Source organism: Elgaria multicarinata, chromosome 7 (assembly GCF_023053635.1).
Source record: "Elgaria multicarinata webbii isolate HBS135686 ecotype San Diego chromosome 7, rElgMul1.1.pri, whole genome shotgun sequence".
Taxonomy (NCBI): Eukaryota; Metazoa; Chordata; class Lepidosauria; order Squamata; family Anguidae; genus Elgaria; species Elgaria multicarinata.
Genome location: NC_086177.1, coordinates 84095305 through 84113924, shown reverse-complemented (window position 1 = coordinate 84113924; position 18620 = coordinate 84095305). Strand labels below are relative to the sequence as shown.

General features: G+C 42.6%; 1 protein-coding gene across 1 annotated transcript in view; it reads left to right on the top strand.

The window, feature by feature from the left end:
- Window positions 1–314: 314 nt before the first annotated feature.
- Window positions 315–18620, top strand: part of TRIQK (triple QxxK/R motif containing) — a 36937-nt gene continuing 18631 nt past the window's right edge. Inside the window, exons 1-2 of the mRNA XM_063129887.1 lie at window positions 315–364; window positions 4753–4832. Coding sequence (XP_062985957.1) covers window positions 4772–4832 — 61 coding nt within the window. The 5' untranslated portion in view covers window positions 315–364; window positions 4753–4771. The remainder of the gene's footprint in view (window positions 365–4752; window positions 4833–18620) is intronic.

Here is an 18620-nt window from a genome sequence, read left to right as displayed (position 1 = left end):
CCCTGACGATGCACGGTTCTTCTTAGGTTCCTCACTCAGCCCTCCGGCTCCCCCTCTCAAGCCTTACGGGGGAAGGCGCCCTGCCTTTGTCACTTCTCCTCCCCTTTAGCATCCCTGGAAGAGGAAAAGGAGGCCCTTTCCAACTCCCTTCCAAGCTGCGGAGGGCTGAGCGGCAACACGGGCAGCGCCAGCCAGCCAGCCAGCCAGGCCCCCTTTGCCGTGCGCCCTGCCACGTGTGCGCCCTCCCCGCTCCGCTGAGCCTGCGCACCCGCCTCCGCCTCCCTCCTCCTCCTCCTCCCGCTCCGCCTCCGCCAGCTCCGTCCGCCCCCTCTTCCACTCTCTGCCGCCAGCCGCGCGTCCGGCGGTAGGTAGACATTTACTTGCTTGCGGCTTCCGGGGCTGGAGGTGGGGAGGGGGCTGTTGTGCCCTCGGCTCGCTCGCCCCCCCTTCCCGTGGCGACCGAGGGCTCGCGCCTTTCGCGCCTCTTCGCCCGCCGCGGCCGCTCGGCTCAGCAGACGCGAGCGCCACGGCGCTCTCCAACCCGCCGCTTCTCCGCCGGGGCCTCCCTACGGGGACGGCCCCGGCTTGGGGCAGCGCGGTGGGTCAAGAGCCCGCCAGGCTCTCCCCTCCGGTGGGCCGACCGTTCGCGGCAGGCCACGCGCTGCTTTCAACGAAAACGAAAGCCGCGACCCGGTTCCGCGGCCACGGCAGGAAGGAAGCGAGTCTGGGCGATCAGCGACCTCCCATCACCGCCCCAGAAAAGGATCCGCGCGGCCGGTGGCCCAGGCCGGAGGCTTCCCTGGCCTGGATATACGGTCCTGCCTAGCCTGCCTTTTTGCATGGAAAAGCCAGTGCATCCTTATCAGTGCCCTAAAAGAAAGCAAGGGCGAAAACAGGTTTCCTTCCTATTTCTTAAGTAGGGCACAGTACCTTGTGTACAGGTTGTTCATTTCATTTGGACCCTGCCTTTCTACCCAAAAAATAGCACTCAAGGAGGCTTACAGAAGCAATTAAAATTGATTGAAAGAATAATGCAATATAGAACACAATAAAAACACAACAATTACAGATATTTTTTTAATTAAAAAACAGCTCCCGGGTTAAGTGCCATAAAAGCAATGAACGACGTGCATCACACAGATCTGATTTGCTATGTGTGGAAAACCTGCTTCCCTATTGTCACTTCTCAATATATAAATAGGCGCCTTGAAAATAGACGCTTGTATGAACTTCGCCACAATGATGGGCATTACCCAGGGATTTCTCTTCCTACTTTCTTTATCTTTACTGCATTCTGTCATCTTTTTTTTTCTTCTTGACCTTTCTCAATCGATGGGATATCAATGAACAAGTTGAGAAGAAGGAGTGCTGGGATACAAAAGCAACCGCAGAGATGTTGTAGTTCCAAAGCAGAAAGCATGATCCAGCCAAATATAAACTCATTTGGCCAAAAACTAGAGCTATGCTAAACCTTTGCCTGTTTTGATTACAGGCGTGAAAGTATTGAGGCTGAACAGTCCCTGAAACTTCCCCATTCAGCGACCTTGTTTGCTGGTTGTTTGTTTCATTATGAGCACCATTAAAAAACAACACGGGAACATTTGGGGAGCATGTAAGGAAATTTGACAACATCATGACAAGATGCAGCCAATCAACTTTGGTCATGTGATGTCACAAAGCCAGTTCAGAGGGATAGGAGTGTTCCCTGGACCATCACTCTGAATGGGCAAAATGCCCAAAATCGTTGAAGGGGATTGAGGTGATTTAGAAACCTGCATAAAGCTTTAATGAAAAAAGGTCCCACTTCCTTTTGGCTTAGCTCTGCCAAAAACTGCTTTCAAATTTTCCCTTTACTACAAAAAAACCACACACCTTAAAACACACACAGCAAACAAGTTCTTTCAGCCTTAATTGCCATCATTAGGATTTTTTAGAGACAGAACAATGGGAAAATAATCAAATCCTTTGCTTTTTTACTTAAAAAAACAACAACCAACAAACCAGTGGGGTGCATTTTTAAGAAGACCATTGCTATTTAATATAGGGTTGGTCATTTTCTTTTTGAAGTATATTATGAACTGCAGAAACCTGATATGATTACAATGAAATCCATTCCTGAGCAAGATTCATAAATAATGAATATATTTTCTTATTAATCCATATTTTAGTTTAACTTTGGCTCATAGCAAGTTACTTCCTCAGGGAATGCAGAATTTTTATTTTTATTTTTTTTACAAGAGAAGGTGATGAGCTATGATCCCCCAGGAATTAAATTGCGAAAACAATCTTGGTTTCGTACATGCTAATATAGATCTGTTATTCCCTTTCCACATCTATTGCAAGACGTTTTAAATTGTGGCTGATCTTTTATGCAAATAGCTGTCTTATTAGACATTGCGGCTGTATGTGCTAATGTCTCCATGGGTTTCTTGGGAGTTTGCTATCTAACCATCAAAGCAGTAGAAATGAATGATGATTACTGCACAGCTTTGAAGAACAAAGAAAAGTCACAGCAATTTTAGAGGTCCTGGTTGCTGCAAAATCAGGGACAGCTTGAACCAAACAGACATCGAGGAGGGTCTCTGTGGCTCATATTAACTAGGCCAAATTTCATTTTTCTAATAACACAATTATTTTTCACATCATGCTTTATTGGCGACCACAAAAGTGCATTCATTTTTCATTGCTGGCATTTTGCAAAATATTACAAGGTTGCAAAGGCAATTTTTTTAAAAGAAGACTTTCTTCTAGTAATAAAGTAAGCTATAAACTGGATGTTATACATAAAGGTTAGTCTCATTGGCTTTGCTAGGTCAAATGTTACCTTTGTACTTTGTTCCTTTTTTCCTCTCATTTGGAATATATTGCCATTAAAGATTGCACAGAAAAATAAAATAAAGGTCTCTCTGTGTGTAAAGTTTTGTTCTCCTTGCCTTAATTTTATTATATGGTACAGTATGGCCCTATCTATATTGCAAATCTGTATCTGTTTTATACCACTTCAGCTGTTATAAATTCCCACATAGAATCCTGGGAATTGTAGTTTGGTGAGGATGCCAGCAATTCTCGAGCCTCCCCCTGATGGAACTTTATTCCTAGGTTTGCTTGAGACGGGAAGACGGCTGATGAATCTGTTCAAGTCTGTTCAAGTCTGTAATTTGTAGAGTTAAAAGATGAATGTAAAAGCTTATAGCCTCCATTGGATCTATACAATTTTAAAATATTTACTAATCTGAAACACATGGTGAGTTTCATTTTCACCTTAGAGATACATGGGACCCTGAAGACATGCAAATTAATTTCTATCAACACACATCGGACTATTGCATATGGCTTTTACCATAATCCCAAACTCTGTAGGGCTCTGGAATGTACACAGAGCTGTTCCCCTGTGAGTACGCACCAGAGATAGCAAAGGGGAGACAGGCAGGCCATGTGGCCTGCACTGTGGAAGTACAACAAGCCTGCAGAAATAGTGGCAGTCTTTTCATTCTTCTGAACTTCTGATTTAAAGCATAAGCACCAAAATGGGAAAGCATGGGAAATTAGTGGTTAAATATCCCCTAAGCAGAATAATCAGCAAGATGGAAAGGTGTTTCCTGGTGAAAAGGACAACACACCAAGTGATCATCACAATACCATATATAATGTGTGGGGAATGTGTGGCACTCCAGCTGCTGCTAGACTGCAACTCCCATGAGTCCTAGCCAGCAAAACCAATGCAAAGATTTAAAATACTGTACCAGATTTAAAACAACAGAAACTGAAAGCCTAAAATGCCTGGGAAAATAAGAAGGTCTTCACCTGATACTGAAAGAGCACAATGGAGACGCCAGGTGAGCCTCTCTGGGAAACTTATTCCACAACTGGGGTGCCACAACAGAAAAGGCCCTCTTCTTAGTAGCCACACACCTCACTTCGTTTGGTGGGGCTCCTGAAGAAAAAAAGCTGGGGACGACCTTAGGGTCTGGGCAAGTGTATATGGGACGAGAAGGTGGTTCAGGTAACCTGGATCCAAGTTGTTTAGGGCTTTGAATGTTAATACCAGCACTTTGAATTAGGTGTGGACATGGAATTGCAGCCAGTGCTGATAAAAAAAATACTGGCATACTATAATCACATTGGCCAGACCTCCTCGCTGCCCTATTTTGCACCAGCTGATCTATAAGATGTAAATTATTATAATTATTAAGAAGTGAATATTGGAGAAATATTAGGGAAATTTCTGGAAAGATGCACTGTAGTAAATAAAGTCTTGCATTTTAGTAAATGCGTTGTAGTAAACTAAAATAATACATACTAGCATGAGCAGAAGGCATTGCCACTCATGTAAGAGGAAGGGAGGTCTGTCCAGTGACTACATCCCACAAACTGAAAAGCTATGTCTATAAATAATATTGGATGAGTGCAACTCACTAGTTCTATGAATGTCTACTAATAAGAAAGTCCCTCTAAGTTGATTGGGACTTATTCCCAGGTAAATGCGTACAACATACAACTTTAGTGTTTCGAAAAATAATTCTAGGCAAGTGGTAGATACTGATGGTAATCCTTCCTGTGTCATGCATAAATATGGATAACTTTCTCCACCATCTATTTGCACTACATTTATGCTTTTTTGTGTGTATCTGTGAAATTCATTTCTTTATTTAAGATCCTGCCCTTCTGCTGCAAAAGCAGCACTTGGGGAGGCTCACAACACATTAAAGGGAACTGTAGACAGTGTTAAAACCCTGTCATCTTTCTTTACAGATTTCCGAAACACAGAAAAATGGGTAGAAAAGATGCTTCCTCCGCAAGAACACCTGTTGATCAGTACAGAAAACAAATAGGTAAAAATGTTCCTTAGATCAGCCTGTGTGACTTAATGCTCCTGCAACCCGTTATTTTTGAGTTTTTGTGATTATTATATTCTTATAAAAAAGGCAGTGAATAGACTGTTTACTGCCAGCTATCAGCATGTTTTGAATAGCATCACTCTTCACTTAAGTAGCTCTCTAATGCTTTCTTTTAACTGAAAGAGCCACGTTTCAAATTGAGTACATTGAGTTTCAAATTGCCTCTGATCCTTTTGGGCTGTATGCAGCGGTGTCATTCCACAAACTCAAACAGTGCTAGCAGAGCTCTGCCAAATCTTCTATTGCATGACAGGTTGGACTTCAACTCCCATCAGTTCCAGCCACTTGGCCAATGATGAGGAACGATGGGAGTTGTAGTCCAAAACATCTGGACAGTGCCAGGTTGCCTTCTCCTGCTGTACTGTTTCACAGCTAATTATGCACTGTGAAATCAACTCAGAGGAGTAGGCAATTTGAAATTCAGTGTGTGTAGTACTAATAACATCACTGAGGCCTTAGCTATACCTACTGGTCTAGCGGGACAGAGGCGTAAAGGTTTCGCGATATTTTTATCACAAGATCTCCCCCCTGTTCACACGCAGCACGTGACGACCTCAGAGGAAGAGGCGTCGTGTCCGCCATTTTGGTTTTTTTTCCTTAAAGGGGAAGATGCACACGAGCGCTCGTGCGCAAGAGGTAAGGTTGTTGTTTTTTTAAAAAATAATATTTTCCCCACTTGCCCCACTCCACCCCACTCCACTCCCGTGTCTCAAGAGGAACCGGACAAACAGCAATGCCCGGCCACACATTCTTCAGGCTCGGCCGGGACCACGGAAAAACCGGGCTCAAAGGGTAGGGCGAGATTCTGGGGCAAGGGAGGGATCATCCCTCCCTGATCCCGGGATCCCCTGTGCGTCATGTAAATGCACAGGGACGATACCAGGGATCGCCCTGGGATTTTGCCTCGTCTAGCTAAGGCCTCAGTTAAATGAAGAGTGACTGCACGTAACATGTATCAGTTAAATTCATCTCTGATGAGAGTGGCTTGAAATGTTGGTTGTGTGAATGCATGCTGAGTTTGGGCCAGTGATGAAGTGGGCATGTGATTGCTTCACTGTGCACCCAGTTCCCCAATATTTTTTTCATGTGAGCTGAGAAACATGATGCAGGTCTTTCTCGGTTGTATCAGTTTCGTCTGTAGGTTACAGATTTCTTCACTCTGTTAAAAACAAACCTCCCTGCACTTTATTTATTTATTTATTTATTTATTGCATTTCTATACCGCCCAATAGCCGAAGCTCTCTGGGCGGTTTACAAAAAGCAATAGTATGTCAGGAAAAACATAGTATGCACATAAAGCAATAGTATGTCAGGAAAAACACTAGGCCCAGTGTTGCATTTGTGCAGAGGTTATTTTATATGTATAATGTATTTGTTTTGTACTATTATTACATTAGTTTTAATATTGTATTTTATGTATTTTTTTAGGTAAACTAAAAAAGATCTTTTAGAGAACTTAGGATATCGAGCAGTATACAAATCCTTTAAATAAATAAATAAGGGAGGGAGGGAGCAATCATTTGGCCCCAGACAGCATCTGAGGGACCTAGGATTTTTTGGTTTCCTGGCTCCGAACTTGAAGCCAGGGTTCTGAGCTGGGAGCCAAGGAAACGCGGTCCCCGCCCCATCCCCCTTATAGCTGGCATGAAGAGAACCATACCGGCTACCTGTCTGCACTTGGTAAACGGAGCACAGAGATGGGGAAAAGGGGCCTTTCTGGGGACGGGGGTGGAAGAGGCCGGGATAACTGGCTTACACCTTTTCCTATCGCCACCTCTGCCTCCTTCCCGAAGAGACGTGCCTCTCTCTCTGCATAGAATACTCGTAAACCTCTGAATTCGGGGGCTTCCAAGTATCCAAATAAATAATATTTGAGAGCATTTGAAGTGTGACCTGCAGTCTGAAATGCAGCTCAGCATGACCTGAATGATGTGATAGTCCAGATCATGTGTTTCAGCTCGGAGAGTTGTTCGGCAGTGCTGTGCTGAAACATCTACTTATACTGAAAAAAATCCGGACTTCTATGCAAGTCAAACTAATCGCACAGCTGCTTCAGTGCAAACTCAAAATGGCACCATTTGCTCAACTGATATTTGAATGAGAATTGATTATCATTCTGGAACCCAGTGGCTTGTGGGCTGTTCCTTAGAGAGTTGAATCCAGTGAATCCTCCAGCAAGCGCCTTGCCTCAATCTGTCGCACAGACAAGCACCAGATCCTAGAAGCTGTTCCTCTGCCTAGGTTGCCCTCGCTTAAGGCAAAAAAGAAAACAAGAAAGAAAAAAGAATGAATGTTCTTCTGATCCATCAGAGTGAGGCAAGACCTCTAGGTCAGCATGTATTTCATGCACCCCTTTGCTCCCTTCACTCCCCTGGATGGGCTGTAAAACCCCTCTTTAATTTTCTAGCACAAGAATAAAAGTGATAGAAGAAATCAACACAAAACTTCCTTTTGTTCTCCCGTTGCACGTTCGGGGCCTCAGCCACCAGAAGGTTCAGTCTGTAGAGCTATATTTGGTACATGCTTCACTGCTTTGCCCTTTCTTCTTCGGTCTGTTGTAGATAATACTTACAGAAGGCTTTCTGCACAATCCTCCCGTGTGCTATAACTGCCTTTGGTCTTTGTGTAATAATTCCAGCAACTAACTCTTTAAGTTGCAACAGTGCAATTAAGGATGTAGGAAACTTATCTCTTTATTTCTGTAGAGTTTTCAGGCAGCCCACTCTATAATGCCAGATATCCATGGAAACTGTGGAGTGTCTTGGATTTCCGTGGAGTTTCCCAACTCCTACACATGCATATGTTTCCACCACCCCTTCTCCAAAAGCTATTTCCCCATCTGCACATGCTGAAATGTACAACAGTTTGCACATCCAGCTGCCATTCCTGGAAAATTCAGCACTGTTTGCTTATGCAGTTCCCATACAAAGGCTGCAAAGACAAACAGTGAAACTGACAAGCTTTCTTCCTACTTCTGCAATAAGTGACAGGGCCTTTTGAAATTGACCAGGGGTTTTAAATCTTGGTCGATTTCACTTCTCCCATAAAATGGCTTCTCGGCTCAGTTTCAAATCTGCTCTTCACAGCCTGTGTACAACTTGTGCAGGTTATTGTGCAGGGCTCCTGCAGTTAAAGCTGCAGGAGCCCTGCCTTCCTTTGTATCTGGTCAAGAGGGCAGGGCTCCCACAGCTTTGACTGTTGGGATGAAGAGGGAATTTCACCAGGTGCTGCCTGCATACAAATGACACCTGCTGAAATTACTTTTTCTATACAATTGTTAAAGATACAGGAGCCCTGTCCTCCTTTTCATATGCTCACTTTAGTTATATACATTTTCCCAATATGCAGTATTGACATAATACTTCTGTATTTTACATCCTTCTTTTTCATCTACCATCTTCACACATGCATGGTGGTTTATTCCCCCCGCCTCCCGGGGCCCTGGTGTTTCACCATACAGAGGGGTTGCCCTGCCTGAAGCAGGGCATAGGGCATAAATCTCTATGATAAATAGAGATTTTTAGGAATGCACCTTCCTTTGCAGCATCAGAGGAGGGTTGTCCAGGATCCCAAGGGGGATAGTCTGGCTGTGTTGTTGATTTTCTCCCTGCACACCACATAGAATTCTTCTGCATATCGTCCTGTGGCCTTCAAGAACAAGTGTTTTTGGGGGCAGCTGGAAATGGGGATGGTAAAAGGGGACAAAAAGTTCCAGTGTGTGCATGTGATCAGGACTTTGGATCCGGGCCATGCTCCTCTCAGAAACTTCATGCAGATACAAAACAAACCTGAAATGCCATCCATAAGACAAAGATGCTGCTTAGGTACAATCATGAACTCTAAATGTATAGTAGCAGAGGAATTTGGGGGAAATCACAGCAATCTCTTTTTCAGATTGCACCTTAGTATTAGTCACAAGGTGAGTAGATTAAAATGCATATTTGGGAGTGGAGTCTGTTCCCCAAACCAGGCTCTTCCTTTTCATGTGGCATGCCACTTTTTAAAATGCACCGCAAGGCCTTTTAGGCCTAGTAACCCACTCCTTTGTAATGCATATATTATATAATTTAGAACGCAATTCTAGGCATATTTAAGCAGAAAAAAAGTCTTACAACTCCTAGCATTCCCCAGCTAGCTACGCTGTGAATTCTGGGAGTTATAGGACTTTTTTCTGTCTAAATATTCATAGGATTGTGCCTTTAAAGGAAAATTGTAAACAGTCATGGGGGTTCCTTTGGGAACAAAAGTTCAGGATATTAAATATGTTAAATATCTCGATCATCGATCAATCAGTGAATCCATCATGTGGTGTAGTGGCTAAGGTGTTGGAGTGGGAGTCGGGAGATCCGGTTTCTAGTCCCCGCTCGGCCATGAAAACCCACTGGGTGATTTTGGGCCAGTCACATACTCTCAGCCCAACCTACCTCACAGGGTTGTTGTTGTGAGGATAACATGGAGAGGGGGAGGATTATGTACGCTGCCTTGGGTTCCTTAAGGAGGAAAAAAGGCAGGCTATACATGTAATAAATAAATAATAATAATAAATAAATTGATCATTAATTGATTGGTTTAGCAGGCACACTGCAGCATGAAAGCTAAATAAAGGAAATCAAAGCCTCTGTTGTCAGGAATTTATGTTAGGAAACACAAATTCATACTCATTAACTACTGAGAATTGATTTACAGACAGCCGTCTTTAGTCCTTTGTTCCAAATGAAGGCATTTCCCTCTATGAACTCTCCTTTATTACATCTGCTTCAGTTAAGCAGGTGTGTTATTTACTGGGGTGCTGATTAAACTATGATATTTTATTATCATTGAAAAGCATTGCCAGCTCCAGTGAAATGCTGTTGCAAAATTTAGACTGAAGATCCAGTAGCAAACTATGAACATTTTATTTCTGTTGGCACCAAGAATAGAATTTGTACTTGGTTTGAGGACATAAACAATCAAAGTTTTATTGCTTCCCCCACACCCCTTCGAACTTCTGTTCTTTGAGATGGAGTGTGTATCTTCCCGGGAGTTAAATTATACTTTGGAATTTTAATAATAATGTATGACTTAAAGTTGCAACCCTTTACATACTCAAAGTTGCAATCCTTTACGCACTTACTTCTGAGCAGACCTGCATGGATTTGCACTGCAAGTCTTGTAAAATGCTAACACAAGAAAGAGGAAAGCAAACTGCAGAGACGATTGATGAATTGGATATGGGAGAGCTTCTTGAATGTGTGCACGCACCACAGTCATGTGCGTTTTCTGCTTCCATCACTGCTAGCAGAAGAGGGAAGTGAATAATGTTGCACATGCAGTGTTGTCTCCTCCAATTAGAGGTGGGTGGTCACCCATTGCATCTAGTAGGAGCTCCCTGCTCTACCTGAATACAGGTAGTATTCAGCTTCTCTAGATAGTGTTTCTACGCAGAGCAGGTTTCAATCAGCCCTAAACAAATTAAGGGTGAAAATTAGGTTCTTCTCCCATCCCCGTGTCCAAAAGGAACATGACCAATAGCCTTCAGGCATTGTGTCTGAAGCAGAAGAATGATCATGGACATGAGAGTTCTGCTTCCTTTCCTTGTCTCCTGCTCCATGCATAGTTCTGCATGCAAGTAACCCCACAAGGCACTTTGAGGATCAGGATTCGGAGGGTGCCAAATGTCCTTTCCTGGATCCTTCTGGTTAGGGTGACCATATGAAGAGGAGGACAGGGCTCCTGCATCTTTTAACAGTTGTATAGAAAATGTAATTTCAGCAGGTGTCATTTGTATGCATGTAGCACCTGGTGAAATTCCCTCTTCATCACAACAGTGAAAGCTGCAGGAGCCCTGCCCTCTTTTGTATCTGGGTAGGGCTCCTGCAGCTCTTACTGTTGTGATGAAGAGGGAATTTCACCAGGTACTGCATGCATACAAAGGACCACTTGCTGAAATTCCTTTTTCTACACAACTGTTAAAAATGCAGGAGCCCTGTCCTCCTTTCCACATGGTCACCTTATTTCTGGTACCCCTCTGTCCACTTTTCAAAAGGCAGAAAAGAGGAAAGGGGGTTATGTTTTCCAGAAGCCTGGGCTATTTCCCTTGCATTACAGATCCAACATTCAGAGGTATTACTGGCATGTGTGTTATTTGAAAGCAAATAGATGCTATATCCATCACAGCCAACTGTACAATTCAAAAGAATGGAGGAATACGATCATGAATTAAACAGGTTGTTTCCTTTTGTTGAAGTGAATAGGAAATTCATGCTGAGTGACTGTAGTAACTATTAACCTTTGTCAAGCATCCCTTGAGCTCCCAGCACAAAACAGTAAAACCATCAAAGTGACACAGGTTAAAGAAGCAGAAATGCGCTCGTTTCCATCACAGCACTTTTTAACAGTATAGTATTTTTAACCTGTCAAATAAATACCTGATTGTCACTGCTGTATCTTATAGTCATATAAAACTTATGAACCACAATATATACTTTGGCTTAAAAACAGCTTGATTTAGCAGACGAGAAAGCCAAAGGAGCACATTGTTGCAGGGTGTTGGTAAGAGGAATGCCCCTGAAGACGGCGTTTTATTCCAAAATGTGTTGGCCTTGAATACAACACTTTCAGTACGATCCTGTGGACGTCTACTCAGAAGTAAGTCCCATTGGGTTTAATGGGGCTTACTCCTAGGCAGGTGGGAATATAAGATTGCAGATTTAGGCCATTTGGAAATCTTTCCCCCTTTTATTTTCCTACATTTGGAACCTCCTCTGCCCTTGGCTGATCTTCTGTGTCCTTTATTTTTGGACATATGAAATGATCACAAACATTCTAACTTCTGTGGGGGAAGGGCTAGTTCATGGAATGCTGGAAATCAATGTATATCTGAAAGGAAGTGGAACATTAATTTGGCTTGATGTGTACAGGACTTTCTGCGCTAGGGGTGCTAAGCTAGGGTGACCATATGAAAAGGAGGACAGGGCTCCTGTATCTTCAATGGTTGTATTGAAAAGGGAAGTTCAGCAGGTGACATTTGAATATATGGGGAACCTGGTGAAATTTCCTCTTCATCACAACAGTTAAAGCTGCAGGTGCCCTGCCCTCTTTTAAATCTGGTCACAGTATAGCTGCAGTATAGCTCCTGCAGCTTTAACTGTTGTGATGGAGGAAATTTCACCAGGTGTGACATGCATACGAATAACACCTGCTGAAATTCCCTTTTCTATGGAACTGGTAAAGATTCAGGAGCCCTGTCCTCCTTTTCATATGGTCACCCTAGCTAAGCACTCTTTTTTCATGAGGAGAGGAGAGATAGAAGAGGCATAGAAAGCAAGGAATGGAGGGATGGAGCAGGGCATTAAGAAGGCAGATGTGTATAAATCCCACAGAAGGCTGAAAGACTGGGAAGCAGAAGTAATGGTGCCTTAAAGCCACCCTAACCAGAAAAAAATATTTATTAAAGTTTTTTTTTTATCATTAGCAAATCTCAGGGCAGGGTACACAATTCATTAGAACAACAATAAAAATAAAATACTGAGATGAAAATGGAAAATCCAACTAAAGTAGGTATTAAAATTGCCAAACGCCTAGAGAAATGGATGAGTTTTTAGCAGGCACAGAAACACCATCAAGGATGGTGCTATTGCACTGCAGCAGGGAAACAATTCCAAAGAGGGGGCCACAACAGAAAAGCCCCACCCTTGAGCTCCTGTCAAATACAGATGTGCAGCCGCTGGAACAACCAAGGCGCCCTGAGCGGAACATCTCAGTGAATGGGCAGCCTGATATGGGAGAAAGTGCTGTCTTAGCGTAGCTTCCCATTTAGATGTAGCTATCATGTGATAAAGAATACAAGTGGTCAATGTGTCACTCACATAAAGCAGTTACATTCTCACCTATGTAAGAATGGGCTATTTATCTTAATTTGGGATAAACAGCTAAACATTTGAACATAAAGATTCCATTTCCCCCCTTACCTTGACTATCGTAGCTACATCCCTATGTTCCATGAATTCGTTTGAATTTAGGCAGGCTCGGTATATTTTGCAAACTGACCATTTTTTGGTGTTTTTCTAAAGACTATTCGTACGTGCCATGCCATAGCCTGGGTTTAATTCCAGAAAGTGAAATCATTATGCATTTGTCTATAAATATTTAATACTTTTTTTATATATATATAAATGAGAAATTGATTTTGAAGTCCGGTAATAGCAAGAGTCAATTTGAAAGAGGTACTTTTGCAATTGTTTTCCATACTAGTAGTAAATGTAATTTATGAGCTTTTTTATAACATGCCATTGGGGAGATGGTTCTTACAATACATTACGATATCGAACCAATAATTACACTTAATACTTTTTCATATATGTAGCACCTTGTATCCAATGAATTTCAAGATGCTTTACAAGCATTACTTGGCCGTTTGATTATCTGGTTATATTTTAGAAAGTAGACTGTTGGTGCAACTTGGCTTTAATTGGGCCAGTCATCTGTCTTTCAACAAGCCCGAGGGTGCATTCACACATAACAATAGACCACTAAACCTGGCTTATTAAACCTCACTGTGAACAAACCACTGTTTTTCCTGTATCACTCCTTCCATTCATATGAGCGGGTAAACAAGCTAACCCTGGGTTATGATTGATTTGCTCAAGTTAGTCAGGATTTGTAAGTCAACAATAAATCCCATCTTAAAGTTGGTTTACAATCCTAGCTTGTTTGGGTGCAACCCCCCCCCCCCAATAAGCCTGGATTCAGGCATCACATTAAACTGTCCCTGCCTGCTTTGTTTACCTGTTCCTGCAAGTGGAAGAGAAGCAAAGTGGGAATTGTATAAGCCAGGATTCCTGACTTACTATTATGTGTGAGCTTGAACACAGTGTCACTTTTGTGTGGGTTTTCTAAGCAGTGATGAACCTTTGCATCTCTGTCCAAGCTGGGAATTGGAGAGTGGTAATTGCAAAAAACAAGCATATTAAAAGTGCTTTCCTCAACTCTGAATTTGCTCCATTCTTCTTATTCTGTGGATTCAGACTCCTCCTATCCCTTTCAGAAGAGTGGAGAGTCTTGAAAAGGGTAGTCTTTTTGGCCTGAGCATAAAACTAAATCACCACTCAGCCATTCATTTATTTATTATGAATATTTCTAGGCTATCCTTCATCCTTGCAGATACCAGGATGGTGTACAAAGGCATGATGAAAATTGTCATGTTAGATGCTACACAATAAATCAGTAAAATAAAAATAATAAAAAAATAAAATACCATTATAATAAAACCAAAAAAGAAAGGCAGCACGTATTACAGACATATCATACCAACCAATTAAAATGCCTGGGACACACAAAAGGGATTTGAGTGGGCACCCCACAAAAAACAAACCCCGCAGTGTTGGCAGTAATCCGTGGGCAGGGTATTCCATGGCCAGGGCACCACAAGTATTCCTGTCTTGTGCATGGCCTCCACTGGCAGTCATGCACTGGGGAGCATGAGGCCCCTGGTGTAGAGGGAGGAACCTGGCTCAGGGAGTCCAGTCCTCGGGGTCCCAGTTGGAGGTTTCTGGCTCAGGGGGGGTCCTGGCTCAGGCTTGGTGTTGAGGTCTGAGTCTGGATTCAGCACCTCCACAGCTTGTACCATTGCTCTACCCAATCCAGCTGCTTACTCTCCCTGGCTGTTGGACTGGGTTGGGGTCGCAGCAGCTCCTGATTCTTTCCAGTACTGCCTAAGGGACCTCCTGTCTTGCTATGAACCTGCCTGAGTACTAAGACCTGCAGGAAAGGCCCTTGTATGGCTGCCATGTATGGCAGAGGCCCATTAGTCAGCCACGTGCGAAAGGGCCTTCTCCTTCGTTGCCCCCAAACTATAGAATGTGGTGTGCTCCGTCATGAATTGCAATTGGCCACCACTCTCTTGGCCTTTACAAAGGGTGTAAAGACTCAACTTTTCAATTTCACCTTTTAAAATATATAGTTGTATTATGTTTTACTGTTTTTAATGTTCTCGTTTTTGTTGCTGCAAGTTTTAATTGTGTTAAACTGGGTTTTTAGCAGATAAGGCAGTATATAAAAGTTAATAATAACGCCTGTGTGGATTCCATGAATCGCTGACTCCCATCCCGAATTCTCTATTTCTAGAGAACCAGTAACTAGGCCTTAGCTAGACCTAGCAGTCTAGTGGGATGGAGGGGTAAAGATCTTGTGATATTTTTATTGCGAGGTCTCCCCCTCTGTTCACACGCGGCGCGCGGCGACCTCAAAGGGAGAGGTGTTGCACCCGCCATTTTGTTTTTTCTTAAAGGAGAAGATGCGCATGAGTGCTCGTGCGCAAAAGGTACGCTTTTTAATTTTTTTTTATAATTTTCCCCACTCTCCCCACCCCACTGCTGATGGGCGCAGTGCTCTTGAGGAGCTCTGCGCCCCGTGTGTGGGTTCCAGCTCCTCGCGAGGAACCGGGACAAATCGCGACGCCCGGCCACACAAACCACGACGCCCAGCTCAGCCTGGGCTCAAAGGATAGGGCGAGATCCAAGGGCAATGGAGGGATCATCCCTCCCTGATCCCAGGATCCCCTTTGCATCATGTGAACGCAAAGGGACGATCCTGGTGATTGCCCTGGGATTTTGCCCCGTCTAACTCAGGCCTAAGTGATGTACATAAACCAAAATAAAAAAAACCCCTACAGATTCAATTCTCAGGCTTATAATGCAAAACAACAACAACACAAAGGAAAGAGTAGAAGAAAAAAGGTAGAGGAGGGGGAATCAGTGTGAGAATATCAGAGTGTAGAAGTCCACCAAACTGAGGACATGACGTATCATGCGGTTGGGAAGCATCTCTTCATTGTACTTTGCTGAAAGTCATCTAGCACTTCCTCGAAAAAGCCACAAAGATTGTTCCCGAATGCTATTTTTTTTTCTTTCTGGGAGGTTAAGGACCAATAATAATTTTATAAGGGGCGCCGTAAAATCTCCTCGAAACAATTATTAAGCTTTCAAACATGATTGCTTTTTCAAAGCTTAGTAAATAAAGCCAGTGAAATTAGCCCAACGTATAATGGGAAACGCATGAACAAGGAAGTTAATAAATACGGGACTGAGTTAAAACTGCAAGTGGGAAAAGGGGAAAATGGCCTCCATTTGAACAAAAAAGCTTGCATTATGTGTGGGACCTCCCACTGGAATTGTCTGTATGGATACTCCTTTGTTCCCTCACACCTCCTTGACTGCACCATCTGTGCACCTACTTCAAACAGAAAGGTTATGCAGGTAGACATTTCCCCGTGGCCCTCTTCCAGTTCTTTTGTTGAAACTCCCTCCCCCTAGAGGAGAGGTCCAAGCCTCAGTAGCTAAACAGAAGGGCTTTGAGCTGGCATTTAACAGCCAGGTAAACAGACGTGGTGGAGTCATTTTCATTTCTATTCTGCATTCTGCAAACATTTATATTTTCCTGGCTGCCACTGAAATCTTTTCCTCTCAATCTGTGATATGTTGCAATTTGCAAAGGTAGAATTTCAACCATCCTTCCGTCCTAATGCATGCTTGCCTTTTCTGTTTTTGATTTCCATTGCTGGCTACTGCAGCTTTCTACTCCCTCGGTCCAAAGCTCATTCAGATGTGTGAAACTGCCACAGTTTTCTATTCCATCACATCCATTCATTTTGAAGATTTGTATCCCACCTTTCAATCAAATGACTCCCAAGGCAGCCTATAAGAAATGGGTAATAATGCGTAACAGAAAACAAACCCCAAATACATGTATGGCTGCCATGGAGAAGTTGGAAGGATAAAAAAACTCATCTCCTATAATGTGATGGATTAAGGACCTTAAAAAGCTTTCTCTGTTTGAACAGTGGCATATAGATGCCACCTTCCAATGGATACTTATTTGGATATTTGATCTGCTTTTGTTAGAGTTTGAGTATAATTGCTAGGAACCGCCCAGAGAGCTTCGGCTATTGGGCGGTATAAAAATGTAATAAATAAATAAATAAATAAATAAATAGGATGTTGTATGTGTTTCATACAAATGCATGGGGGGTGCCGGTGGGGGCCATGTTGGGGAGCCCTTGACAGGAGCCATTGGAGGTGCCCGTGGGTGCTTGTTGAAGTCCAAAACATCTGGAGATCTACTTTCTGCCCACCACTGGCCTTGGAGCAGATGGGGCTGTGTGCTGGTTGCTTGAATGGGTCCAACAGCAAAGTGAGTAGGCAGCATTCTTAAAATAATGGTCAGAGTGTTTGTGTGTGTGAGGAGAGAGAATGCATTGGAATGCATGCATTGGAATGGTATGGGAATAATGTATGAGAATAGTGTGTGAAAAGCATGAGAATATTAATATTGCATATGAGTTGTGTGAATGGCCAAGATTTGAGAAATGGAATGGGCACAGGGATAATATTACACAGGAAAAGAAGCATATCCATAGATTTGCATGGAACTATGTAATAATATATTATAGTATATAATGTTCTACTGCATAATAATGTAAGTCAACTTGGTATTCTTTTTATTGTTTTCTATGTGGTATAGCATTTGTGTCAATAATAATAACAACAACAACAATAATAATAATAATAATAATAATAATAATAATAATAATAATTTATTTCTAACCCGCCTCTCCATCCTGATCGAGGCGGGGAACAACAACAGGTATAACATACATAAAATATTAATCAAAACACAGTATACATTGTTAAAACTTTCTAAAAAAAAATACTAAAAGCATCCTAAAAGCATATACTAGTAGATGGTTGCATTTTTGGTGTGTGGTAACAAGTTTGAAGGTGCAGACCCATGCATGTTTAGGCAGAAAAAGGGCTGACATGCTCCAGCCAGCATGGGAGTTGTAGGCCTGTTTTCTGTCTAAACACGCATAGGATTGCACCGTTAGAGTAGTCAAATAAGTGGCTTATGAATTGCAGTCCCCTTTCTTGGCTGATACTTTTACGTATAGCTAGCTTTAGTTGTTAATATTTCCCAACATAACTGGAGTACATCATGAGGTCCATGAACCATTGCTCTAGTAGCTCATAAATATGTACAGCCTCTATCTTTAGTGTAAGCTGTTATTGGTGTCATTCATTTTTTAGTTAAGGCCTGTCAGGTGGCGTTCATGTTGAAGGAAAGTAGTTTAGAATTCCAACTGCCCTGAAGGCTCTGGAGTGCTAAAATTATGAGTTATTTGGGAAGATTATTCCTCACGAGTAAATTTTGCAAGAGATACTACTAATGCATACAAGAGTAGATCCCTTTCCTGTCAATTCTGGTAAATGCTTCAGTTTCTATAAATGCTTCAATGAAGCATTCTATAAATGCTTCAATGTGGTGAGGTCATTTTGGGGGTGGAGGTAGCACGCATGGCTCTGTCCCTCTTCCTCATGTACATATACCCTATTTAAGATGTGTTTTCAGTTGATAGAAGACCTCAATTCTCAACTAAAACCTGTCTACATCCTGCCTTATATTTCAACCACGTGGAGAGAAGAATACTTCATGTGGTTATGTTTCAATAGTAACAACTGTGTACAGTTACCAACATTTTCCTAGTTGTGTAACACTGATGTGCTCACTAAAAATACGGTCCTCTTGCTTCTGTCAGCCAGCTGAAAATAGATCCAAGTGCACTGTGGCAAATCATTGGTCACATGGCCTCCATGTAGAAAGCTGAAATATTTGAACCAGCCCTCAGGACCAGAGTGAACTAGTAGCTTTGGAAGCAACATAGAAGGAAACACTTTATGCTTAAAGCTG